Source organism: Panulirus ornatus, chromosome 30, assembly GCF_036320965.1.
Source record: "Panulirus ornatus isolate Po-2019 chromosome 30, ASM3632096v1, whole genome shotgun sequence".
NCBI classification, from domain to species: Eukaryota; Metazoa; Arthropoda; class Malacostraca; order Decapoda; family Palinuridae; genus Panulirus; species Panulirus ornatus.
The window spans coordinates 21625514-21652618 of NC_092253.1; the positions used below are offsets into that span (position 1 = coordinate 21625514).

At 38.3% G+C, this 27105-nt stretch overlaps 1 protein-coding gene across 3 annotated transcripts in view; it reads left to right on the top strand.

Annotated features, from left to right (window-relative positions):
• LOC139758469 (leukotriene A-4 hydrolase) overlaps positions 1–26678 on the top strand; it is a 37555-nt gene extending 10877 nt beyond the window's left edge. Inside the window, exons 4-13 of one of the 3 annotated variants that reach the window (XM_071679913.1) lie at positions 1330–1474; positions 3301–3419; positions 4078–4216; positions 4451–4591; positions 8707–8916; positions 10552–10696; positions 11929–12103; positions 15217–15334; positions 16843–17063; positions 22114–26678. In XM_071679913.1, the coding sequence (XP_071536014.1) occupies positions 1330–1474; positions 3301–3419; positions 4078–4216; positions 4451–4591; positions 8707–8916; positions 10552–10696; positions 11929–12103; positions 15217–15334; positions 16843–17063; positions 22114–22234 (1534 nt within the window). In that variant the 3' untranslated portion in view covers positions 22235–26678. Of the gene's footprint in view, positions 1–1329; positions 1475–3300; positions 3420–4077; positions 4217–4450; positions 4592–8706; positions 8917–8966; positions 9174–10551; positions 10697–11928; positions 12104–15216; positions 15335–15859; positions 16021–16842; positions 17064–22113 lie in introns of those variants that run through there. The other 2 variants (XM_071679914.1, XM_071679915.1) reach the window with 2 other exon arrangements.
• Positions 26679–27105: the final 427 nt, after the last annotated feature.

The following is a 27105-nucleotide window of genomic DNA, read 5'->3' on the forward strand; positions in this document are numbered from 1 at the left end:
TAAAAGAGTAAGAGAGAGGCATGGTAATAAAAATTGTGGTTGAGAGAGCTGAACAGGGTGTGCTAATTTGGTTTGAACATATGAAGAAAAGTAGTGAGGAGAGATTGACAAAGAGTGCATATGTGTCAGAAGGGGAGGGGACAAGGAGAAGGCCAAATTTGAAATGGGAGAATGGGGTAAAAAAAATTTTGTGCTTGGGACCTAAACATGCAGAAGGAGAAAAAACATGAGTGGGATAGAGTGAATTGATGTGGTATACAGGAGGCAACATGCTATCAGTGGATTGAAGCAGGCCATGTGAAACAGCCAGGGGAAACCAAGGAAAGGTCTGTGGGGTCTGTTTGTGGATAGAGGGCTATGGTTTTGGTGCATTTCATGTGACAGCTAGAGAATTGATATAAGCAAATGAGGCCCATACTCATCTGTTTTGGTGCATTCCATGTGACAGCTAGAGAATTGATATAAGCGAACGAGGCCCATACTCATCTGTTCCTGATACTATTTCTCTAACATAGAAAACGACAAGTAAGGATAAAAAAATATATATATATATATTTTTTTTTGTACTTGATCGCCATTTCCCACTGTAGCGAGGTAGTGTCAGTAAACAGACAAAGAAAGACGCATCCACTCACATACACATATATGCACATATATGTATATATGAATAAATATATTTTATTTTCATACATATTCGCCATTTCCCACATTAATGAGGTAGTGTCAAGAACAGAGGACTGAGCCTTAAAGGGAAAGTCCTCACTTGGCCCCATGCTCTGGTCCTTCTTTTGGAAAAGTGAAAACTTGAGGGTAGGATTTACAGCCCCTAGTTCCCACCCCTTTTAGTTGCATTCCATGATACGTAGGGAAGATGTGGGAAATATTTTTTCCCTATCCCCAGGCATATATTTATATAATCCCTGAGGATAGGGGAGAAAGAATATCTATTCATATATATCTCTGAAGCCTGTTTCATTCTGGAGCTCCCTCAAAGGGGCGCCATGGCATTAGAGTGTCCGTAACTAATGAAACCCTCTTCTTAGCCTATAATGCTTCACCCTTAGTGGGCCACTGGCTGAGGGCAACTCTAGCGCTTTATTTCTAAAGACCCCTACATAATGTTCCTGCCAACTACTTCTACTTAATATTCCTGCCTAACCTTCCAACCTACTATTTCTACTTAATGTCCCTGGCATTCATCCATATATTCCAGAATAGGGAATATACTGATTTAGTTGTATTCGCATCATATGGTATTCATTATGTTGTCATTAATATCCTATTTGAATATTTTTTAGAACTGTGTGCTAATGCAGACATCTTTTGCAGATTCAAGGTACAGATTGAGTATGAAACATCCCCAAAGTGCTCTGCACTACAGTGGCTAGCTCCAGAACAGACAGCTGGAAAGCAGCACCCATACATGTTCTCCCAGTGTCAGGCAATTCACTGCCGTTCTTTGGTTCCTTGTCAGGTAATACTGTTCCAAATAATTGTAGAGTTTGCTTGGTGTTTTTAACACTCAAAAGGACTTTATGAATTTAGTTGCATGTACATACTTTTTGAGAGCCATTTCTTGTACATACAGGCATTCCCTACAAAACATAATAGATATGATCTTGGAAAATGCTATCTCAAGTGAAATTGCATTAGGTGAACCACATTATCCCATGCATTTTCATTATGTAATTGTAAATGCATTGAACCCGGGCTTGTGAAGTGTCTAGAGTAAACCATAGAAAGTTTTGCGGGGCCTGGATGTGGAAAGGGAGCTGTGGTTTCGGGGCATTATACATGACAGCTAGAGCTCTAACTGAGTGTGAATGAATGTGGCCTTTGTTGTCTTTTCCTAGCGCTACCTCACGCACATGCAGGGAGAGGGGGTTTGTCATTTCATGTGTGGCGGGGTGGCGATGGGAATGAATAAGGGCAGACAGTATGAATTATGCACATGTGTATATATATGTATATGTCTGTGTATGTATATATATGTATACGTTGAGATGTACAGGTATGTATATGTGCTGTGTGTGGACGTGTATGTATATACATGTGTATGTGGGTGGGTTGGGCCATTCTTTCATCTGTTTCCTTGCCCTACCTCGCTAACGCGGGAGACAGTGACAAAGTGTGGTAAATAAATATAAAAAATATTTCCCATGTATTCCCTATGTGTCGTTAAAGGCAACTAAAAGGGGAGGGAATTGGAGGCTGGAAATCCTCCCTCCAGTTTTTTTACTTTTCCAAAAGAAGGAACAGAGAAGGGGCCAAGTGAGGATTTTCCCTCTTAGGCTCGGTCCTCTGTTCTTAATGCTACCTCACTAACATGGGAAATGGCGAATTATATAAAAAGAATATATACATACAATTATAAGCTTTTAGATATCTTTTCATGCTAAAAAGGACTGAATAACCAATAGATTTTAGAGTTTTGCAGATTCCACAAAACAGAATCAGACCTATATCATAACTTTTACTCTTGCTATGAATTACCCTCACACATGCCCTGTTTAAGTTATAATAGCCTTTAACAACATTTAGAAATCCTTCATGTACTTCTCATTTGGCTTTTCCATTCAGTTTAGTATATCTGTTTTCTAAATCCATAAATGCTGAATACACTTTCTTCTTTTTTGTAAAACTTTTTCCAGTGCCTGTTGAAATGTAAAAATCTGGTGGACACATCCTCTTTCTTTCCTCGACCCACCTTCCTTTTCATCTGTAAGGGGTTCACTGGTCATTTTAACACAGTCAGTCCTCATCCTGTTCTACACCTTCCCATTTTGCTCAAAAGACTCATTCCTCCATAATTATTACAATCATTTACTCCTCTTTTCAATTCTTAAATAATTTTTACTTCCCATTCTAATTCCCATTCTTACAATTCATTTTTACTCCTCTACCTTTATGAAATTAAATTGCTGCTGCCTTTGATCTGTACACAGGCACACGACCATTTACCATGTTTCCATGCACACTTTACACATTCACACAGCACTTTCATCACTCCACCTGCACACCAGCTTTTTCATTCTTTAACAACATTCTCTGTCTTACACCCATTCTTATCTCTACACCTCTGATCCTACACTGCCAGTAAGAGACAGATTATAGCTATATAAGCAACCCCACACCCAGTCTCCACTTATCACAGTTGTTTGATCATGAGTTGAGTAACTGTTTTGAATCACTTTAGTAAGGTTTTCACCTTCAAATGGAGTCCAGTTAATGGAGAGCATATTTTTGGTAATTTTTACTTTGTCATCCATTATTCATATATTCACTGTGTTTAATCTGCAGGATACTCCAGCTGTGAAGATAACTTACACTGCAGAGGTGAATGCCTCTCCTGGCCTAGTGGTGCTTATGAGTGCTCTGAGAGATGGTGAGCAAAAGAAGGGAAGCTCTACAACTTTCAGGTTTGTGAAAATAGTGTATTTCAGATGTTTCTTATTGCTGTATTTATTTTTTACATTAATTAAAGGAATGTATAGTGTGAGACAAGTGGTTGATTACTGAAGTGAAAGGATATTGAAATGGGGTGGTGTTTGTAGATGGATTGATTAAAGGATTTAGTTAACTAAAAGCATATGTACATTGCATTCTGAGGTGATGTTAGAGGACAAGGTCAGAATTATAATGAAAAAGAGGTGTGCAAAGGTTGGCATGTTTGTAGGAGGATCTGCACGAGTCATAGTGCTGTAAAGTAAGGGAATGTATTTGAGATATTATTGTTTTGCAACCCCAAGACCCTTATGTGGAAGGGATCCTAGGACAATAACCCAAGGATGCCATCCAGGGGCTTCAGCAAGGCAGCACTACGATAGAGTGGACTACTTGAAAGTGAGAAGTTTTCAGTGAGATTGCATATTGTTTTATCAACTAAAGGTGATACAGACACATGAGGTGACTTTTCACCTGCAGTGTAACCTCATGCAGGTGGACTTTGATATCTTTAAGCTTTAATTTCAAAAATTTTGTAGAATTGTAAAACTATAGAGAGTAACTGAAAATATCTCCCTTCATTGGTTTAACCTGTAAGTAAATGTAAATGATTATTAAGTTATTCTGTTGCAGGTTCCGGCAGCCTGTACCAATACCTTCGTACTTGATAGCAATAGCTGTGGGGGCACTGGAGAGTAGGCAAGTTGGACCACGTTCACTAGTGTGGTCTGAGAAGGAACTTGTTGAGAAGGCAGCATTTGAATTTTCAGAGGTAATTTATCTCTTAGTTATTCATAAAACTCTCTCTTTGACGTCCCTAAATCATACGTATTGATGATGATGGTAACATGTATTCATTTGAGAAAGAGTGCTTTTGATTTAAGAATGCATTTGAACATATAAGACTTCTTACTGATGTTACAAGCATTTAAGAAAATTTAAGACATGTCTCATTCTATTTAAAAAGTTGTATAGCAAATCTCATTTATCATATTAATTATCACAGACAGAGACAATGCTGAAGACTGCTGAGTCACTGTGTGGGGACTATGTCTGGGGACAGTATGATCTGCTGATTCTTCCACCAAGCTTCCCCTATGGTGGTATGGAGAACCCATGTCTGACATTTGTCACACCTACACTGCTGGTAAGACACAAACTTAAGTAAACCCTGTTAAATATGTATTTGCGTTTCCACTTGTCTCTAATGTAAAGTATTCAATTTCTTTTAGTTTTTTGTATTTCTTTGATGTCATTATATCTTTTATATTTTTCAATGAAAGAAATATGAAGGTATTGCTCACTTCCATTCATACTCAAGGGGGCGACTGTGGCACCAAATAGAGATGATGTAGTATTTCGTGCATTGGTGTACTTTGTTTGTATCATCAGGTAGACGAACAGTTGCCTTTATTGAAAGACATTTAGGACCATAGACTGTCCAAAAAACATTTTTCTTAGTGACCTGCATATCTCTTGTATGCTAGAAATTTTAGTGAATTTAAAGCTATGGAAACAAATCATTTGCTTTAGCTGCATGCACGAGTTACACTGTGAAGAAAGTAGAGGTTTTTTCTTTTTATAGTTATATCAGTCCTTAATAGATGCTCAGATGAGCTTACCTGTATATAATAGTTACTTAGACCATTTTATCATAGATGAAACAAAATTGAAATACTTCCCAGAGAGCCTAAATTTGTAGTGAACAGAAATATCCCATTTTCCCTCCTGTTCAGTTGCTTGATACCAGGAGGCTGGCTTATAGAGTTGTGCTGTTACTGTCAGTTCTGTGTGTATGACAGTATTTGTTGTAGATCTTTTCATACACATTTAAGACTAGTTTTGCTCTACTGAAGCTCAGTATTTTTCAGTGATTGCATGTTGTACTGTTTGTGGTAGTAATACTATACTCAAAAATGCAACAAATGATATTTCTGCTTCATCTCTTGCTTTATTAATCTGTTAGTACCATTATATACTTTTGTTGCTTTTATGCAGAGATCTGATCAACACTGTGTCATAACATCAGCTGATGACCTTTTCCATTCTTGACTTAAGAGTGTTCTAGTGATGTCCAGAATCATTGTATGCCCTCTATGTCAGAATTGCTGGTTTAACTTTCTGTATTATTAAACTCAAGTTACTGGGATAAACTGATCATGTTTTCCATACATACACAGTAGCCTTATTCTTTTTTCCTGCTTTTGACAGTCTGTGGCAGGGTTCTACAAAGTACAGGTCACAGTTCAGTACAGGGTAACAGTCTTTTGTTCAGTGGGCCACCATGGCATAAACAGATATATGAATGAAAAGTGAAATGCATTAATGATAATAATGATAATAATAGTAATATTTTTCATACATATTTGCCGTTTCCCGCATTAGCAAGGTAGCATTAAGAACAGAGGACTGAGCCTATGAGAGAAAATCCTCACTTGGCCTCCTCTGTCCCTTCTTTTGGAAAAGTAAAAAACAGGAAGGGAGGATTTCCCTAGGGATAGGGGAGAAAGAATACTTTCCACGTATTCCCTGCGTGTCGTAGAAGGTGACTAAAAGGAGAGGGAGCAGGGAGCTGGAAATTCTCCTTTCCTGTTTTTTACTTTTAAAAAAAGAAAAGGAACAGAGAAGGAGGCCAAATGAGGATATTCCCTCTAAGGCTCAGTCCTCTGCTCTTAACACTACCTTGCTGATGTGGGAAATGGCAAATATGTGTGAATAGAAAATAATAATAAATGATAATGAAAATAATCATCATCATCATCATCATCATCAAATGGGAGAGACAGACAGGACTTTTACACATTCAGAAATAATCTTCATTCACCACAGAAACATACTTATCCTCAGTTACGTTTGCACTGCGGGAGTGTGAACATTGTCCCTTCTTTAGTCATACGTTATGCCCAACGCTTTGATAGAATGGATCATTTTGTTTTAAGAAGTAAAGTCGTGGCTCAGTCATCAAGTATGTGTGCACCTGATAAAGATGCACAGGCAGAGAGATGTGTGTCGAGCATGGGACAGGCCTTATCCTCATCACCCTCCTCTTCTGAGCCACCTGCCTAAAGAGAGTTAAGTCATGTATAAGGCAGTGCAGTGATGAATTTTTGAAGTATGGCTTTATCAGTTGTAAACAGGAAAAAGGAGAACCAAGACCAGAGAGTGTGATTTGCAGTGAAGTTCTTGCAAATGAAAATTTGAAACCTTCAAAATTAAAGAGACTTGAGACTAAGCATGCTGATCTTGTTGGAAAACCAACCAAGAAAGACCTACTCCCTGGTATATTCCTTTGTAGAGGGTGAGGATCTAGGAGGCAGAAACCTTTGTGAATTACTCAGGCTTAGCGGCCAGCTATGAAGTTGGCTATCCATTTTTTGTCATTTTGATGGGAGGTGGTGTCAAATATCATTGGTGTGAAAATGTTGGGAACAACATTAAATGCTTAATTGATATCCATTGCCACTATCATGGAGAGAGGGGATGTGATCAGTTGAAGGCATTCAGGATGTGTTGTGTGATATCCAAGAGCAGTGTGGTAATGGAGTGATTTAGTCTAAAGCTGTGTTGTGTTGGGTGAAAGTGGGATATTTTCTGATATACTTGAGTTTAGATATCAGTGAGATGAATGGAAGTTTAATCATTTACTGGGTTTCAGGATGGTTGCTATGTTGTAAGTTTCCAGATGTTTGTGATTTTGTGTATAACCATTCCCTGAGAATGTCTGTGCTTGGAATGCAGTTGGGGAGATGAAGTGTCTTGAGTGGAAGTTTGACATGTTGGTAGGGCCTGTTGCATGTACAAGTTACAGTTTCTCATCTGCTTCTTTGTAGATGCCATTCATCTTTGCATCAGTATGAATAGTGCTTTATCATATCACAAGATCCTTGAGACCCAGGATGCAACTTCTACTCTGAAAATACTGAACATTCACTCCCTATTGTCCTTCACTCACCACATTTAGACACATCCCATATCCATGACTCTAGTATCTTAAATATTCGATTGTTCTTCAGAATACCTCTTCTTTATCTGTTACCACTTCCCAATATGCTTTTCTTTGTTTTCTTGTCCTCTGCACACTGTTCATCTCCTTCCAAAACGTTGTCTTATTCTTCCAGAAGTTTGCCAATATTCTCTCCCCATATTTTATTCCCCAACTTTTTCTGCCCCAGTACCTTCCTTTTGAACTCCTGCTGCCTCCTCTTGTGTATCTCTCAAATACTCACAGTCCTTCCCTGGAGGTTATGCCCATGTACCTCCTTAGTCTCTTTCTCTTTCATTAGCAACTTAAATACCTCATCTCACCCCTTACTACCATTTTTTCACATCCTTACATCCTACCTTCCTTCTGGCACACACTTCTGCACATGAAAGCACTGCTTCCATAAATGCCTTACATTCCTTACCCACTCCTCAAGGTTTGTTTACTCTCATCTTTTGCAAATCTTCACCTAATCTCTGTTAGTATCTTCTCGTACAAGTTTCCTTTCAAAGCTCACTTACTTTTACTTCTGTCTTCCCACCCAAAGCATTTTCTCTTTTACTAAAGTCATTACAAACTTTCAGCCTTTCCTCCACCAAAAATAACAAGACAGTAAGACACACACTTACACACACACACACATACACACACACACACACACACACACACACCCCGCCCCATACATCTTTATCCAAAATTCTCTCCTTTGCATGCCAATTAAGTTGTACATAATCCAACAATACCTTTCTTTTTTTCTTTCAAACTATTCGCCATTTCCCGCATTAGCGAGGTAGCGTTAAGAACAGAGGACTGGGCCTTTGAGGGAATACCCTCACCTGGCCCAATTCTCTGTTCCTTCTTTTGAAAAAGAAAAAAAAAAAAACGAGAGGGGAGGATTTCCAGCCCCCCGCTCCCTCCCCTTTTAGTCGCCTTCTACGACACGCAGGGAATACGTGGGAAGTATTCTTACCTATCGACTCCTAATCCTATTCACCCCTTTTTTTTAGAATAGAAAATCCTAATCACCTGTCCTTTTTCAGATCAGAGCTCCAACAAGGTGTTGATCATTGTTACTCACAGTGACTACCAGATGCCCCTCAAATATACCCAGAACTGCAACATCACCCACTCTTGCATTCACATCATCCATCACCCATATTCATTCCCTTGCATCAAAACTTGACATACTCAGTCAGCTCCTCCTAAGACATTCTCATCTCTTCCTAGGTATGTATTTATTGAAAACTTGATATTTATATTCAATTTTCCTATGATTTAAGGCAGGTGATCGCTCACTGACTGATGTCATTGCACATGAAATAACACACAGTTGGACAGGGAATCTAGTGACAAATTCCAGCTGGCAGGACTTTTGGCTAAATGAGGGCTTTACCAAATTCATCGAGAGGAAAATTGTTGAATGCCTACACGAAGAAAAAAATGCAAGACATTTTTCTGCCCTTGGAGGATGGAAGGAGCTTTCTGAATGTGTAAGTTGGAAAGTTAACTTATATTGATTTTTATTTGCTATCATCTACAGGCAGGAGACCGTTCTCTGGCTGATGTAGTTGCACATGAGATCAGCCATTCCTGGACAGGCAATTTGATTACCAATAGCCAGTGGGAACATTTTTGGCTTAATGAAGGCTTCACTATGTTTGTGGAGCGTAAGATTGATGGACGCATGCATGGTGAGGCTACAAGAAACTTCTCAGCTATAGGAGGATGGAAGGACTTGGCTGAATGTGTGAGTTCATAAGTTATAAACTTTACCTTGGTCTTTTCTTTTTTCTTTTAACATAATGAGAGTGCATGTGTGTGTGTTTAAAGCACACTTTTAAGATGTGTATTTATCTGAAGGTGATACTAGAGTCAAAGATTATTTACCTCTGTTGTATTGGTTAAGTGCTTCCAATTTTATGCTTATTTATATTACTTGGTGGAACTGGTGATAATGACAGTGTCACTAGTTAGGATGGCTGGTTGAGTTTTGCATTAAGAGTTTTGATTCATAGAAATGTCATGGATTTCTTCAAGTGTATTGTCATGTGGGCTCATTTTCCCTGTGGTATTGGCATTTAGTTTTTGCTCCTGAGAGCTGGCTGCTTGTGTGCCCCCACCACTAGCTAGACCTCGCAGTACTCGGCAAGCTGCTTTTTCACAGTTACTGCATGGCCATTGGCAATTCAAGAGTGGGCCATTTTGATCACTACTTCCTTCCCTACACCATGAAGTTTTGGGACTTTCTACCTTTTCATGTCCTTCCCAATAACTATGACCTGGCATATATTAAAAGATAGGTTTTTCATTTCCTCCAAAATTTGTAATTACTTTCCCTTGTCTTTTCTTTTCCCTTTTATAATTCTCCATATATTTCAATTAGGGCCTGGGCTTGATGTGGACTTTTGTCTGTGACTGGAATCTTCAAAAAACGTTATATGTGGGCTTGTTGGGTCTGGAGAAAATATATTATAGCATTGACAGAGAGGCCTTTTGGAAGATACTATGAATATAGGGGGTAAATGTGAAGTGTGTAGGTAGGAAGATAGGAGGGTAGTGGTTCCAGGTAAAGATGTATCTGTATCAAGGGAATGAGTTATCAGCATGGTTGCTATCTCTTATATCTCTGATGCTCATTCCCTTTGGAAGCTCCTAGCAAGGGGATGGCAGTGGCAAAAGAGTTTTCACTCATCCCAGTTCTTACATTGCTCCCTCAAACACATCATTTTTCCCCCATTTCTCTCCCTCCAGTACTCTTCTGCTGTATGTCCCCATTTTACAGGTGGTTTTCCTCTCAAGCTACCCCTTCAAACCCCCTCAAAGTATTATGTTTTACCCATTCTTTCACTCAACTATTCATTTCCTTTGCATTCCATGTAAAGGAGTGGTGAGGGAGGTTAATGCATGGGTTTTAAAACAAGGAATAGGTCTGCTCTATGTTTTGGGGGGTTGGGAAGTGAATTGTCATTTACAGATGACATGGTTGTGGTGTGAAACACTGTCTTTAAGTGAGGCCAATGTTTGTTTCTGTTAATACCCACCATTGGTGGGAGAATCAACTGAGTATAGAAAGAAAGCTGCTCAGGTGCTTCCCAAATAATTTTTTTTCTGTATTTCTATTCAAGATACGCACAAGAGGTGAGAAAGATCCGCTGACTTGTCTTGTACCAGACCTAACAGGAGTTGACCCAGATGATGCATTCTCAACTGTGCCATATGAAAAGGGACACACATTCCTCTGGTACCTTGAGACGCTTGTTGGAGGACCTAGTGAGTTTAAGTCCTTTAATGTTTATCGGTGTACGTGTGAAGTGTTCAGTCTTTCGTAGAACTTCGGTTACAGCATACATGTGCATATTCTTCTATCTTGGGATCACTTACCATTGTCCTTGTATGCTTTTGTTAAAACATTGAAGGAATTCTGCTTCTTATCTCAACAATTAACCATAAAATTGTCAGTTGTAAAGCCAAAGCCAGTAATGTTTTCTGAAAATGTAAGGTTTTATGCAGGCTGTTTAAACCTCCACCAAAATAGTTTGATTCAGATAAGTTACATATACTGTAACTAATTTATAAGGAATAAGTTTCAGGATTTTATTATACCACTTGAAGCATGTTAAATGTTCAATCCATTTATAATAATTTCAGTCTTCCAGTGTAGCCCCACTCCCATTTGCACTGTGGGATCAGATAAATATAGCCTACCAGCTCTCCCACATATATTCTCAGTTTACAGTACTTCTAGTGTGCTGAATAGTATAAAGTCTTCCGTATTACTATCACTGCATTCTTTGATTTTATAACCACATACCCACATTGAAGTACTTTCATAAGAATTTTCTTCCTTTCCCTGATAGTTTCTTCCTTTAGCTACATCTTTCTTGGAGATCATAGTACAAGACACATTTTCAAACCCTGCATTTTCTCCCCTCTGCAATTAACAATTGACTCACTCCCCAGGCCCTCTCATCCCCAACTGACTGCATACTGACCCATCTGTCTCTCAAAAAGTCTTTTGCATTTAGCTACCTAACCACCCCATCCATAAACAAATTAAACAGCCATGGTGACATCACACACTCATGTCACAGACCAGCTTTCACTGGGAACAAATCACTCTCAAATCTTCCTACTCGTACACATGATTTACACCTTGATAAAAGCTTTTCACTGCTTCTAGCAGCCTACCTCCCATGCCATATATTCTTAAGACCTTTCAGAAAGCATCTCTATCAACCCTGTATATAAATATATGTAATTGTCATTGATAGTGTATCCTATTGTTTTGATACCTAATAGCCAACAAGTGTTGTAGAATCTTTAAACCATCTAACCCCATGCTTATGTATGGATTGCTATACTTGTGTTTTAAAGTATACATTGATAATCTCTCTTTAATCAAGTAGGTAGTGGATAAAGCAAGTGCATCTCATTGGTACACTAATTAATGCTAAAAGCGGCAAGTCTTTCATGATGTTTCAAAACTTCTTTTTTATTTTCAGGTGAGTTTGAGCCTTTCCTCAAGGCATACCTGGACAAGTTCAAGTACCAGTCTATTACTTCTGAAATATTTCGCAGCTTCCTATTAGAATATTTTGTGGACAAGAAAGATGTTTTTGATGCTGTGGATTGGGAAGCTTGGTGGCACACTCCGGGCATGCCACCCATTAAACCAAAGTCTGTAATAATTTGTTTTCTTATGCTTTAAAATAAGTGCTATTCTTTGAGTTTTATGAAAGGGTAAGAGAGATGTGTGGCAATAAAAAGAGTGTGGTAGAGAGTGTAGAAGAGGATGTGTTGAAATGGTTTGGACGATGGAGAGAATGAGTGAGGAAAGATTGACAAAGAGGATATATGTGTCAGAGGATGAGGGAACAAGGAGAAGCAGGAGACCAAATTGGAGGTGGAAGGATGGAGTGAAAAAGATTTTGAGCGACTGGGGCTTGAACATAAAGGAGGGTGAGAGGCATGCAAGGAATAGAGTGAATTGGAATGATTTGGTATACCAAGGTCAATGTGCTGTCAGTGGACTAAACCAGCACATGTGAAACATCTGGGGTAAACCATGGAAAGGTTTGTTGGGCCTGGATGTGGATAGGGAGCTGTGGTTTCGATGCATTACGCCTGACAGCTAGAGACTTAGTGTGAATGAGTGTGGCCTTTTTTTGTCTGTTTCCTGGCACTACTTTGCTGAAGCGGGGTAGAGATGCTGTTTCTTGTGGGACGGGGTAGCGCCAGGAATGGTTGAAGGCAAGCAAGTAGGAATATGGGTGTATGTATATATGTATATATCTGTATGTATATGTATATGTGTATATTTTGATATGTATACTTATACGTATGTTGTGTACCTGTATGGGCTTTCACATATATAGATATGTGTGTGTATATGAGTGGATGGGCCATTCTTCTGTTTCCTGGGACTACCTCGCTGATGCAGGAAACAGCAATCAAGTATCTTATTTTATTTATTATACTTTGTCGCTATCTCCCACATTAGTGAGGTAGCGCAAGGAAACAGATGAAAGAATGGCCCAACCCACCCACATACACATGTATATACATACATGTCCACACACGCACATATACATACCTATACGTCTCAACGTATACATATATGTACACACACAGAGACATATACATATATACACATGTACATAATTCATAGTCTTCCCTTATTCATTCCCGTCGCCACCCCACCACACATGAAATGACAACCCCCTCCCCCCACATGTGCATGAGGTAGCGCTAGGAAAAGACAACAAAGGCCACATTCGTTCACACTCAGTCTCTAGCTGTCATGTATAATGCACCAAAACCACAGCTCCCTTTCCATATCCAGGCCCCACAGAACTTTCCATGGTTTACCCCAGACACTTCACATGCCCTGGTTCAATCAATTGACAGCACATCAACCCCGGTATACCATATCGTTCCAATTCACTCTACTCCTTGCATGCATTTCACCCTCCTGCATGTTCAGGCTCCAATCACTCAGAATCTTTTTCACTCCATCTTTCCACCTCAAATTTGGTCTCCCACTTCTCCTCATTCCCTCCACCTCTGGCACATATATTCTCCTTGTCAATCTTTCCTCACTCATTCTCTCCATGTGACCAAACCATTTCAAAACACCCTCTTCTGCGCTCTCAACCACACTCTTTTTATTACCACACATCTCTCTTACCCTTTCATTACTTGATCAAACCACCTCACACCACATATTGTCCTCAAACATCTCATTAAGTGTAAAAATATATATTTTTTTCCCATGCTTATTTGCCATTTCCCACTCTTGCAAGATAACGTCAAGAACAGGGAACTGAGCCTTGGATGGAATATTTGTACTTGGCCCCCTTCTCTGTTCCTTTTTTTGTTTTTCTTGGAAAAGTAAAAAATGAGAGGGGAGGATTTCCAGCCCCCAGCTACCTCACTGGAAGGGGGGATGCTATTTCATGTGTGGCGCGGTGGCGATGGGAATGGATGAAGTCAGCAAGTATGAATATGTGCATGTGTAAATATGTCTGTGTATGTATATATGTTTACGTTGAAATGTATATGTATGTATATGTGCATGTGTGGGCGTTTATGTATATACATGTGTATGTTGGTGGGTTAGGCCATTCCTCATCTGTTTCCTTGCACTTCCTTGCTAACACGAGAGACGACGATTAAGTATAATAGATAAACTGAATAATATATAATGAGGAAACTCAGTGGAAAAATATACTCAAAAGTTTCAAGCTTTTGACTGAATTGCAAGCCATAATCAGGGATAAAAAGTTGCGGTGAACATGAGGATGTGTACCAAACTACTGATCACTTCAGCTGAGGAACATGGTAGACCTGAGGTCCTTGGCCAGATAGTGATAGGTCATTTATATTTAAACACACACATAAAGAATATAATCTTGTCAAAGAACTTCTCATTTCAAAGGAGTCCATCTTGTCCATGCTACTGAATGTATTGTATCTTTAAGGCTGCTAGAGTCCTAGGAAAATGATGATGGATAACATCAGGACCTTATCAGAAAAAGTTTGTGGAGTAATTATGAACAGCTATATCTGCTGAAGAGTTAGCTGTATATTGATCTGGTCAGATGAGAGGAAAAAGTCTTAACTGTGTCTGTTACCAGTGATGCATTTATCTAAGAACCAGAAAGATTTATCACTAGAGGTCAAGTCAGCAAATGTTCTTTTTATAAAGGTGTGTTTGAATTTATGAACAACAGCTTTGTGGTGATTCTGAGGAAAAAAGTGGGATGGAACTCAGATGAAGGGATGAGTTTTATAGCCCAATATGCTAGCATAATGTAAATGTCTTCAAAGTATGATTGATCAGACTTAGATCTATAGGGAGGAGGATTTGGTTGAAAGGACTTAGGACTCCACCTCAGCTTAGGTAACCTCTGCTGTAAGGTCAGCACAGCTGGGGGCATCTCAGCTGGTGATGGAATGCCCATTCCAAGGAAAGTCAGGAAGGAAGCTATGCAAAGATGACTGCTGAGCACTTAAAATGCAAAAATTAGCATATCAAGGGGCAGGAACAGGGATTTTGCATTCCCAGTTAGAAGTGATGGAGATAGGTTATAGTCAGAGGATCCTATGTGGTTAGCAGTGGTTAAGAGTAGTGGAAGAGGTCATAGGCAAAGATGAGATCAAGTGTGTTGGAAAAGTGGTCATGATGGTCTGGAACTTTTGCTGGGTGTTTGATTGATTGTTCTAGATCATTAAGTTTTGTTGCAAAATACTTGAAATAGTAACTAAGGAAGATTATCCTAAATTTACAGGTTTGATGAAGAGCTGGCTCATGTTTGTAAAAATCTTCGCAAACGGTGGGTTGAGTGGGATCCAGCAAAAAAGTGTCCTTTCCATTGTGATGATCTCAGGAATATGACATCCAATCAGGTAAGTTGTATGAGGTAGAGGAGGGAAAGGAGTAGGATCCTGTATATGATAAAGTAAGTTTTGTATTGATCATCCCGTAAATATCTTTTAAGTTTGGCATATTTTATTTGGTACTGTTGACAGTGGTTTCCCTGTTGGTGCTAAAAGATTCTCCATGTCTTATTTCTCTTGCTTCATCTCTTCAATGTATATCAACTCACCGTTATATTTCTCTCTTGTGTCTCCCCTGATGATGTGATTATTACATGAAAGTGCACTTAGGAACTTATCATGTTTTATTTTCCCCATGGACTCGTAGGAATATATATATATATACATACATTACTTATTTTATTATTTATAATACTCAATCGCCATATCTCATGTCAGCTAGATAGCACCAGAAAACAGATGAAGAAAGACCCATATTCACATATATACATACACTCCCATACACACACATATACATATCAACTTATACACATATGTATAATACATGTATACATATGTACATATTCATACTCGCCTGGCTTCATCGATTCCCAGCACCATCCCGCCACACAAGAAACAGCATCACCACCCCCTGCATCAGCGAGGTAGCACCAGGCAAACAGCCTAGGGGTGGATGAACAGCTTGGTGGACCGACTGGTACAAACAGGATTCATACCTATGGGCTCAACCCTGGGGAGCACCATGAATGCTTCTCAGTCAGGAATGCAAATTGCAGCACAATGGAAGTTTCTTCAAAATACTGTTCTGCTTTAAGATTCCATTCACAGTTTGGGTTGTTATCATGTCATATCTGAAGAGCCCTGTCAGAATGGGAGAAAGCTGAAGACAGCAGGTTTGTTGGAAAGACACTTGCATGATCTGCTTCCATTTCCTCTTCCTCATCTCTTGTAGCCAGTCTTGATATGTTAATATCATATCTTCATTTGAGAGTTTCTCTCTCTGATGATAGGTATGTGGTGATATCACTGTCTTCTAATTCAGTGTAATTTATTGTGGTTTCCTATTTCCTACTCAGTCTTTTGGCTGATACAACTGATGTAACTCCTTGTATGTGAATTTTTTCTTTCCCTCCAAGTTTTCTAGTGTCCTAGCAATAAGCATGATAGATAAAACTGAGAAAACTTTTTTGAGGTCAGGTCAGGAATTTCCTCAAAACATACACTATGCTAATTGTATTAAGAGTTCTTTCTTTCCCTGTCCTCTTTTCTGAGATGTATTAGAACTATTGAGTTTTACAGACTGAGTTAAGTGTATAATTATCTTCATACTGTTGTCTAAATGGCACATGTACATGAGATAGAATTTTGAGTTGACATTTGGGATGATTATTTATTTGAACCACTTACCAACAGTACATTTTTCAGAGGTGCTCAGAGCAAACACAGATGTGCTTAGATGAGTATTAATCGTAGTAGTATTTAACATCTAGGAGAAATTAATCCCATATCTATCAATATGACTTGTTAATTGGGTAATGTTTCATTAAGATCTTGTAATAGTAAACAATGATCCTCAGGTACGTGAGTGGCTTGCACAGCTGTTAGAGGAGGAACCCTTACCAGTGATAAAGCTTGAAAAGATGGATGAACTGTATAACATGTCATCTCGCAACAATTCAGAGATCAAATTCCGCTGGTTGCGTTTGGGTCTTAAAGCTCACTGGAATAACAGTGTAGATGAGGCACTTAAGTTTGTCACTGAACAAGGGCGCATGAAGTTTGTTAGGCCCATATATAGGTAAGTAGTTTGTCAGGTTCAGACATAAGTGAGCAGCTTTTACTCATACTGCCTATCATAGACAAACTGGTCTTTGTAAAATCATTTATAGACCTCTTTAACATGTTTCATATGAATCTATTTCCTACAACCACTAATTATTATCATTTACAACCCAACTTGTTTTTCATTCTTCTCACATCATTCTTGTTGCATACCCAGGTTATTCAATCATTATTTATTATTTTTACCTATTTTGTTTAAAGCAGTTTTTCAAAACTTTGCTTTCACTCTTCATCACAATGAATTTTTAAGACTTTCCAAAAAAATTTGTTAATAGTGTTGTTACAAACTTTTTTGCTGTATGTCTGAAAATTCTTACCTAGGACAAACCCAGAATACCATGAGCAATATAAACATCAGGAATATAAATTGATCCATTGTAATTTTATGGGACAAACAGATTAATCAGAAATTCAATAGTAACAAATACAGCAAAGATACTTTTGCTTATGAAAAGTATTTACAGTTTCTTTGCACTCCTATCATCTTGTCACATTAAGTATCTTAGGCAGCTAACACTCTTGCTTGGGATATAGCTGCTTGACAGAGAATGAGAAACATCTATATTATAGAAATTTGGTCTGTGAATGGAAGAGTAAACATCATTAGCATTCAGTTAGCACCAGCAGTAAAGATGACAGAATGGAGGATGAAGCACTATCAGTAAAGGTGACAGAATGAAGGATGAGGTATGAAAAGATCTGGAGGGTAGACAGACATAGATTAATGAAAGGAAAAGCATTAGAGGAAATGTTTAGGAATGGTTACTTCAGATTCTATATGACCTGATCATCCACAGGCCAGTGAAATTTGTTTATCAGAATAGCAGTGATTGTGCTTGATTCCAACATTCAGACTGTGCACTATGAGCAGCTGTTAGAGCACTTGTTCATAGGGGAAATTAAAACACAATTTTTCATCTATTCTCATTACTCCATTCCCAGTTTAATGAGTTGGATCAGGTACATACAGCTCCTGCAACATCACATATATCCAAAACCCATGCCTAATTTGTTTAAGTGAAACACTTTCTTTCACACTCATAAAAGTGCTTTATGTCTTATCAGTTTACACACTGAATATATTTTCCACTTGTGTCCATATTGAGTCCTATTCTCACACCACTTTTGTCCATCTCTTTGTTGGTCTACTTCTTTTCCTTATGCCTTATCCTTCAGTTCAGTATAACTTTTTGACCAGCCCCTTATATGCTATACATTCTACATGACTGTACTATCCTAAACATATATCCCCGTATCATTCTAGAGACTTTACTCTGCATAACCTTTTCACATCATTTTATATAATGTAATGCACTGAAACCATAAGCCTGTAAACACAACCAGAACCCACAGACCTGTCTGTGGTTTCCCCTAGCTACTTTATGTGACCAGGTTCAGTCCGTTGACATTGCATTAGCCCCAGCATATCTCATCACTCCAGTTCACCCTATCCAGTGTATGTCTTTCACTCTCCTGCATATTTTTATTCACTCCATCCTTCGCTCTCCAGTTTGATACCCCTTCTGTTTGTACCTCTACTTCTGACACTATCATCTTTGTCAGTTTTTCTGCAGTCATTCCCTCCGTATGCCCAACGTACTTCAACAAACCCTCTTCAGCTTTCTCAACTGTACTTTATTTTTTTTACCACACCTCTCTCATACCCAAAAATTTTTACCTGATCAGTCCTTGTGACATCAGTCAGTTGGCTTCCAACACATTCACCATCTTTCATGCATTCTCATAAAGAGCCCATGCCACACATCCATACAACCTCAGTGGGACTATACCTTTGCCGCCTTCACACATCCCTCAATGCTCCCAAACCCCCCCCCCCCCCCACACACACACACACACACACACACACACACACACACACACACACACACACACACACACACACACACAATACAACACACACACCAACCTTATGACTTGCATCCATTTGCTGTCATGTCCACTTCCATTTATCTAAAGCACTTTACTTCCTCCAAGTATTCTTTCAAACTCATGCCCCATTTAACCTTTGCATAGCATTCTGCCTGTCATTATTCCAACTATAATGAGCAAATTATTTACTGTTCTGCTCATAGTTTTAACTTAGCTTGATCTGTGTACTCTTGGGTTTCACATCCTTACATCACTGTTAGGATAGGTAATCATTCATGCAAGATTATTATCCATTTTACGCTATATTTTATCATTCACTGGAGCTTTCGGTGCATTCCAGATTTTTCTCTATTGAATGACTATACTTTCTAGCTCACCTTTCCCTTATTAAATTCCCAATATTTAGGTTCATCCACAGCTTCCAGATCTTCATCATGCAAATTGTTGTTACAGTCTAACATCCTTTACTTTTTAGCTACTTATGGTGTGCAAAGTGAGAGGGTTAGGGAAAATGATTTGGTAAACAGAGAAGAGGTAGTAAAAGCTTTGCAGAAGATGAAAGCCAGCAAGGCAGCAGGTTTGGATGGTATTGCAGTGGAATTTATTAAAAAAGGGGGTGACTGTATTATTGACTGGTTGGTAAGGTTATTTAATGTATGTATGACTCATGGTGAGGTGCCTGAGGATTGGCAGAATGCGTGCATAGTGCCATTGTACAAAGGCAAAGGGGATAAGAGTGAGTGCTCAAATTACAGAGGTATAAGTTTGTTGAGTATTCCTGGTAAATTATATTGGAGGGTATTGATTGAGAGGGTGAAGGCATGTACAGAGCATCAGATTGGGGAAGAGCAGTGTGGTTTCAGAAGTGGTAGAGGATGTGTGGATCAGGTGTTTGCTTTGAAGAATGTATGTGAGAAATACTTAGAAAAGCAAATGGATTTGTGTGTAGCATTTATGGATCTGGAGAAGGCATATGATAGAGTTGATAGAGATGCTCTGTGGAAGGTATTAAGAATATATGGTGTGGGAGGCAAGTTGTTAGAAGCAGTGAAAAGTTTTTATCGAGGATGTACGGCATGTGTACGTGTAGGAAGAGAGGAAAGTGATTGGTTCTCAGTGAATGTAGGTTTGCAGCAGGGATGTGTGATGTCTCCATGGTTGTTTAATTTGTTTATGGATGGGGTTGTTAGGGAGGTGAATGCAAGAGTTTTGGAAAGAGGGGCAAGTATGAAGTCTGTTGTGGATGAGAGAGCTTGGGAAGTGAGTCAGTTGTTGTTCGCTGATGATAGAGCACTGGTGGCTGATTCATGTGAGAAACTGCAGAAGCTGGTGACTGAGTTTGGTAAAGTGTGTGAAAGAAGAAAGTTAAGAGTAAATGTGAATAAGAGCAAGGTTATTAGGTACAGTAGGGTTGAGGGTCAAGTCAATTGGGAGGTAAGTTTGAATGGAGAAAAACTGGAGGAAGTAAAGTGTTTTAGATATCTGGGAGTGGATCTGGCAGCGGATGGAACCATGGAAGCGGAAGTGGATCATAGGGTGGGGGAGGGGGCGAAAATTCTGGGAGCCTTGAAGAGTGTGTGGAAGTTGAGAACATTGTCTTGGAGAGCAAAAATGGGTATGTTTGAAGGAATAGTGGTTCCAACAATGTTGTATGGTTGCGAGGCATGGGCTATGGATAGAGTTGTGCGCAGGAGGATGGATGTGTTGGAAATGAGATGTTTGAGGACAGTGTGTGGTGTGAGGTGGTTTGATCGAGTAAGTAACGTAAGGGTAAGAGAGATGTGTGGAAATGAAAAGAGCGTGGTTGAGAGAGCAGAAGAGGGTGTTTTGAAATGGTTTGGGCACATGGAGAGAATGAGTGAGGAAAGATTGACCAAGAGGATATATGTGTCGGAGGTGGAGGGAACGAGGAGAAGTGGGAGACCAAATTGGAGGTGGAAAGATGGAGTGAAAAAGATTTTGTGTGATCGGGGCCTGAACATGCAGGAGGGTGAAAGGAGGGCAAGGAATAGAGTGAATTGGATCGATGTGGTATACCGGGATTGACGTGCTGTCAGTGGATTGAATCAGGGCATGTGAAGCGTCTGGGGTAAACCATTAAACCATGAAAGCTGTGTAGGTATGTATATTTGCGTGTGTGGACGTATGTATATACATGTGTATGGGGGTGGGTTGGGCCATTTCTTTCGTCTGTTTCCTTGCACTACCTCGCAAACGCGGGAGACCGACAAAGCAAAAAAAAAAAAAAAAAAATGTTTAACTTGTATTCACATTCACTTTCAGCTTCCTCTATCCTAACTTATCATCACCATTCTGTCCAACTCTTCCTCATTTAGCAAACAACACAGCTGTCGTCCAGTTATGAGGAACCTCACTTTTCCGTGATTCCATACACATTTTCCAGATCCACTGCACAGCAGTTTTACCCCAGCTTTTTTACAGTATTATTCAGTACTTTATCTGTGATCCTGCTTTTATGTGCTTTTACTTTTTTTTTTTCCAAAAGAAGGAACTGATATGTTATCCTTGGAGACGGGAGAAAGAATACTTCCCAAATATTCCCTACTTGTCATAGAAGGCGACTAAAAGGGGAGGGAACGGGGCTGGAAATCCTCTCCTCCCGTTTTTAATTTTCCAAAAGAAGGAACAGAGAATGGGGTCAGATAAGGATATTTTCCTTTAAGGCTCAGTCCTCTGTTTGTAATGCTACCTGATTAATGTGGGAAATAGCGAACATGTACATATTCATACTTGCTTGCCTTCATCCATTCCCGGTGCCAACCCACCCTAGAGGAAACAGCATCACTATCCCATTTCAGCGAGGTAGCACCAGGAAAACACAAAAAAGGCCAAATTTGTTCACACTCAGTCTCTAGCTGTCATGTGTAATGCACCGAAACCATAGGACCCATTGACCTTTCTTTGTAATATCTTTCTCCTATATACAAATTTGTCTCTTAATTTCCTCTCCCATGTACTGTACCCATTTCTCTGTCTACATACATTTATTCTTGCAACACCATTAGACATGGTTGAATGCTATTTTACCCCCAAAATTTGTTATACTTCAGATTTGTCTTAGCAATGGGCACTAATATCCTCTTTTAATTCACCAGAGACTTCTATGAGTGGAAAGAAATGCGGCAACAAGCAGTTGCTGTTTATGAAGCTAACAAGGACTCCATGATGCATGTAGCAGCATATGTTGTAGCCAAAGACTTACACATCAATGAATAACCTCACGTCCATACATCACTGACACATACATTGTAGCATTTAGATATTTTTTCATGTTTTGATTATATATCTAAAATGGGTAATACATGAATCCTAATATTCTGTTTACTTATGTTTCCTAGAGATGAATAATTATCAAGAAAGTAATGTATTTACGTTCATAAATATATAAATATATGTAAAAGTCTCCAAAACAGGTGGAAGTTATAACTTTTAAGATGTATAATTATTTTAGGAAGGTTTTCCAATTTTTGTTCCCATTTGAGAGCAACTGAAGTATAAATTTGATCATATTTTTTATAGATTCTTTTCAGACAGTTGGCAAGATATTTAAACAATTCACTAAATGAGTAGGTGCTGTCATGGCTTCATACTTTTGCGAAACTATGTCTGAGCTTCAATCAGTTTCATCATCACTCTGGTCCCATTGTGTTTTGTACTGTACTCGTGCCTCTCATTGTACTTTTACTTCTCTATCAGTGCGATGATTACAGTTGGATGAAAATTACCATTATACTGGAAAGCTTACATTTTCATTTGGGAATGTTTCAGTATGCTTAACAGGATATGATTATATAGCCTTTTTTGTATTTTTGTTGTATGTCATAACATCTTGTATGACATTGTGATAGGGTTATGCATGCTGAAATTTAACAAGCAATCTAATTCATTATCATCTCCACTAAGTCTTGAGGATCCCAGCTTTCTTGGAAATTTTAATGCAGAATTTTTTATGTTGGTTTGGCTCACACATCATTAAAGAAAGTGTCATTTGTCTATTTATCTGTATATATGACTGATGCCTGTTCCTTTCTGGAACTCTGTCAAGGGGATGGCCATGGAAATAGCATCTATAATTAGTGAACTTCAGTGCTGCTTCTTAGCCTTTAGTGCCTCACCTTTGACAGACCATTGGCAGAGGGCAAGACTAGGGCAGTGTTTGCAGGGGCTCCTACCTAATGTTCATTCTGACTATTTCTACCCAGTGTTTTTATCTATTGCTCCTACCTAAATGTTCCTACCTATTACTTCTGTCTACTGCTCGTACCATCTTGCTGAAAGGCAGGTCTAGCTCATAGCGCTCACCACATGAAAATCTAGAATTACGAAGAATGAACTGTGTGAGTTAAGTGATGTCAAGTGTTATGTGTGAAATGGAGAGATTATATTTTTGTGGACAGGATACCAGTAGTGTATGTATGGGTGAGGCAGAAAGAAAAGACAGTTACCTGGGTTATAGGAGTGCAGCTTAAACAACCACTGAAGTGCTGGCTCACTACACAGCTGTCACTAACCCTCCCAATACCAAGGCAGTTAGTACTGGTAGTACACCTTTCTAGTTGTTGGCTGCCTACCAACACTGCCTACTAGTGTCATCTTTACTTCGGAATAAAGTTTAAAATGAATGGTAGTTGTCTTATCAGGTACATTCGAGAAGGAAAGTAGAGGTATTGTAGCATATATGATAGAAAAGTGTAGAATAAAAAGGAAATACAAAATAGTCGGATGCAGGAAAACAACAGTCTTGAAGTGTGAGACAATCCTTCAAATGATTCTTCAGTATACGTGTGGTCAGTGTCTAGCTTATAAATCTTGGATGAGCAAACTGAATGCTTCCCATTCATTTTCTTCATCTTATATTTCTACACAGTCATATGTTTAGTTTCATATTGAACTTCCAATGATGCTTATAATACTTCCTTTGGAAAGTGAAGTATATTGGTTTAATTTCTATTACAATTGCAGTGGTTTCCTGTTATGTGCAGCTACAGTTTTTGGTATTTTTACTATGATTGTGCCAATCATTTGTATTATTTTCATTATTGTAATAGACTTGATGATTCCTCAAAGTTTTTATCATAGTAATATATTATCCTTGGGTAGGAGGTGGTGACCAGGATCGGTAGTATGTGGACACCTGGTGCTCATTAAGTTATGCACAATGATTTCTTTATTGTGGAGATATTTTACCAAACAGTTGTAAGAACTTCAACATTTTTAGTATTTTAATTAGATATATAAACTGTTTCTGTAGTATTTATGTATCTGCAGATTTTATGTATAATGTTATATGAAAGTTTTTACTGTTAGTATTTTTACTATGATTGTGCCAGTCATTTGTATTATTTTCATTGTTGTAAAAGACTTGATGATTCCTCAAAACTTTTATCAGAGTAATATATTATCCTTGGGTTGGAGGTGGTGACCAGGATTGGTAGTATGTGGACACCTAGAACTCATTAAAATATGCACAATAAATGGTTTCTTTATTGTGGAGGTATATTACCAAACAGTTGCAAGAACTTGAACATTTTTAGTATTTTAATTAGATTTATAAACTATTACTGTAGTTTTTATGTATCTGCAGATTTTATATATAATGTTATATTGAAGTTTTTACTCTTCAAAATTTGAGTGTGCAGTATTTGATTATCAGCAAAGGCTGCACTTGAGTTGCCCTTTGCCAGTGGCCTGTTAAGCATGAGGTACTAAAGGCTAAGAAGCAGCACTGGAGTTCACTAGATATGGAGATTCTAATGCCATAACCACCCACTAGAGGGAGTTCCAATTGGAGTGGGCATCAGAGATGTAGATAGATGGTGAATTGCAGTAATTTGTTGTTAATTTTTGTAATACCCCTTGTAATATATGAGTTTTTGTCTGATATGTTTGTATAGCATGACCTTAAATGGTAGTATAAGTTCAGAAATCCCATCCTGTTTGAATTGAGAGATTGACATGCAGAAGTAAAAGGAACTGCACAAAAAGTAACAAAACTGCTTCAGTTTTAGCCGGGTGGAATGATTAGTTAAGTGGATGTAAGGGGTGTGGCTGACATGCCTGGCAGCTTGAAATAAGAGGGTAGAACATGGAGGTCTTATTATTTCTTTCTCTTTAACGTGAAGTTGATTTGTCACACTCTATTTGATCCTCAAGCACAGTGTTTGTAGTGAATAACAAATATATTCAAAGACATTAAAGTAGGCACACTTAGAAATGAGTGGGAGGAAGGGGTGTGACTAGCACGTGTACGTGTAGAGCAACCCTTGCTTACCTTGAGAAAACAGGGAAGAACGTAGAAATCCTTTTTGGACAACATGAAAGTCATGTTTGTATTTGTCACATACTGCTCTTATTTCTAGCACAACCACAGTGTTGGATGTGACACACTGATGTATGTAGAAATGTTACATTTAACTCTAGAAATGATATATTACATTCAACAGTTTTATAGAAACATTCTGGTTCTTTCCTATCATCTGTTACCTGGTCCTCTACAACCTCAGGATGATATAGATTGAAAATTAGGTCCAACTGATACGTAATTTCTTCCATGTGAGAAACATTTTTACACCTAACCTTTTATATTTTGCCTTAAACTGTATTTGCAACTGGTGATTTTGGTCCAAGCCTAGATTACTAACAGTCTTATATGGCCTACAAAATGTAAATTACTGTGGAAGTGTATAATTACAAGCTGAATAGTATTAAATAGTATATCTACAGTTATAGTAGTAGATCTGTAGATTATTTTTATATATGTGTAAATTTTTTATACTAAATAGAAGTTTCTTATGTTCAAGATTTGTTTTAGATTTACAGTGCTGGAGTATTATAATGAAATGCAGTCATTTCTAGTTCATTTCTGTGATTCAGATTTTAGTATTTTAGTTTTTTCATATATTGATATATACCATGACTAAGTAAGAATAGTATTACTTTGGATAACATTATTTTTACCTTATTATCTAAAATTTGCTTCAAGGTAAATTCTCAATAGGTGACTGTGATGCAGTTTTAACTTACATACTATCTTATGAGCCCTATGGAATTTAAGTTACTACTTAAGTGTGAAAACCATTGCAACATGCCTACAAGTATATCTGTTTTATTTAGGTGTAGATACATCTTGGTGGAAAATGCTTAACTTGCTCTTACTGATAATTTTTGGCTGTGATTTTGTCTTTCCAATATTCATTTAGCATAGTTACGTATAGGCTTGCCCTCTGCCCATAGCCTGATAAAGGATGAGGCACTAAAGGCAAAGCAGCAGCATTAGAGCTCACTAGTTTTGGAGACTATTGCTATGGCCACCACCTTGAGAGAGTTCCAGAATGGAAAAGGTGTCAGAGATATAGATAGATAGATTAGATGTGGTTTAATATATGTTGGTCATATCAAGTTATTCTCATGGACAGATAAAGACCATTTGAATAAAGGTGCCATCTGTTATTTGATTATTACTTATTGCTTATTAACCATATGGTTTAGTGTACTACTCTGCACACAAGTATGATTATTTGGAAATTCAAGGAGCTTGTATTGTATGTTAAGAAATTCAGCATTAAATTGCATCAAATAGATTTTGATTCACCCTTTCGTTGTATTCCTGAGGGTTGTGAATTCTCCAGTAAAATTTGAAAATAACAATGTCCTTCTCTTATGCAGCTTTTTTATTGAGGCAATACCTTATACCTTAAGTTTCCATATCTAGGATTATTTTTCTTAAAAATGTATGACAGCAGGGAAAGATTAAATAAAAAAAAGATGAAAAAAGTATTTATCATCTGGTGTCTGCAGACTGGTATAAACCTCTGTAACAATTTTTGCTCCCTCTTCCTCTCAAAATGACAAGTTAATTGTAAAAGGCTTGGAAGAAAGTGGTGAATTTAAAGGGAGACCAAGGAACCCTATATTCCTAGTTCATTACATTATTATTATTATGTCCTCATTTTTGCATCATAAAACAACGCATCCATCCTTCCCTCTCTTTTTTGTTTCTAATTTTCCAAAAGGGAAGCAGAAAAGGGGGCCAAGTGAGGACATTCCCTCAAAGGCTCAGTCCTCTGTTCTTAGCACTACCTCGCTAA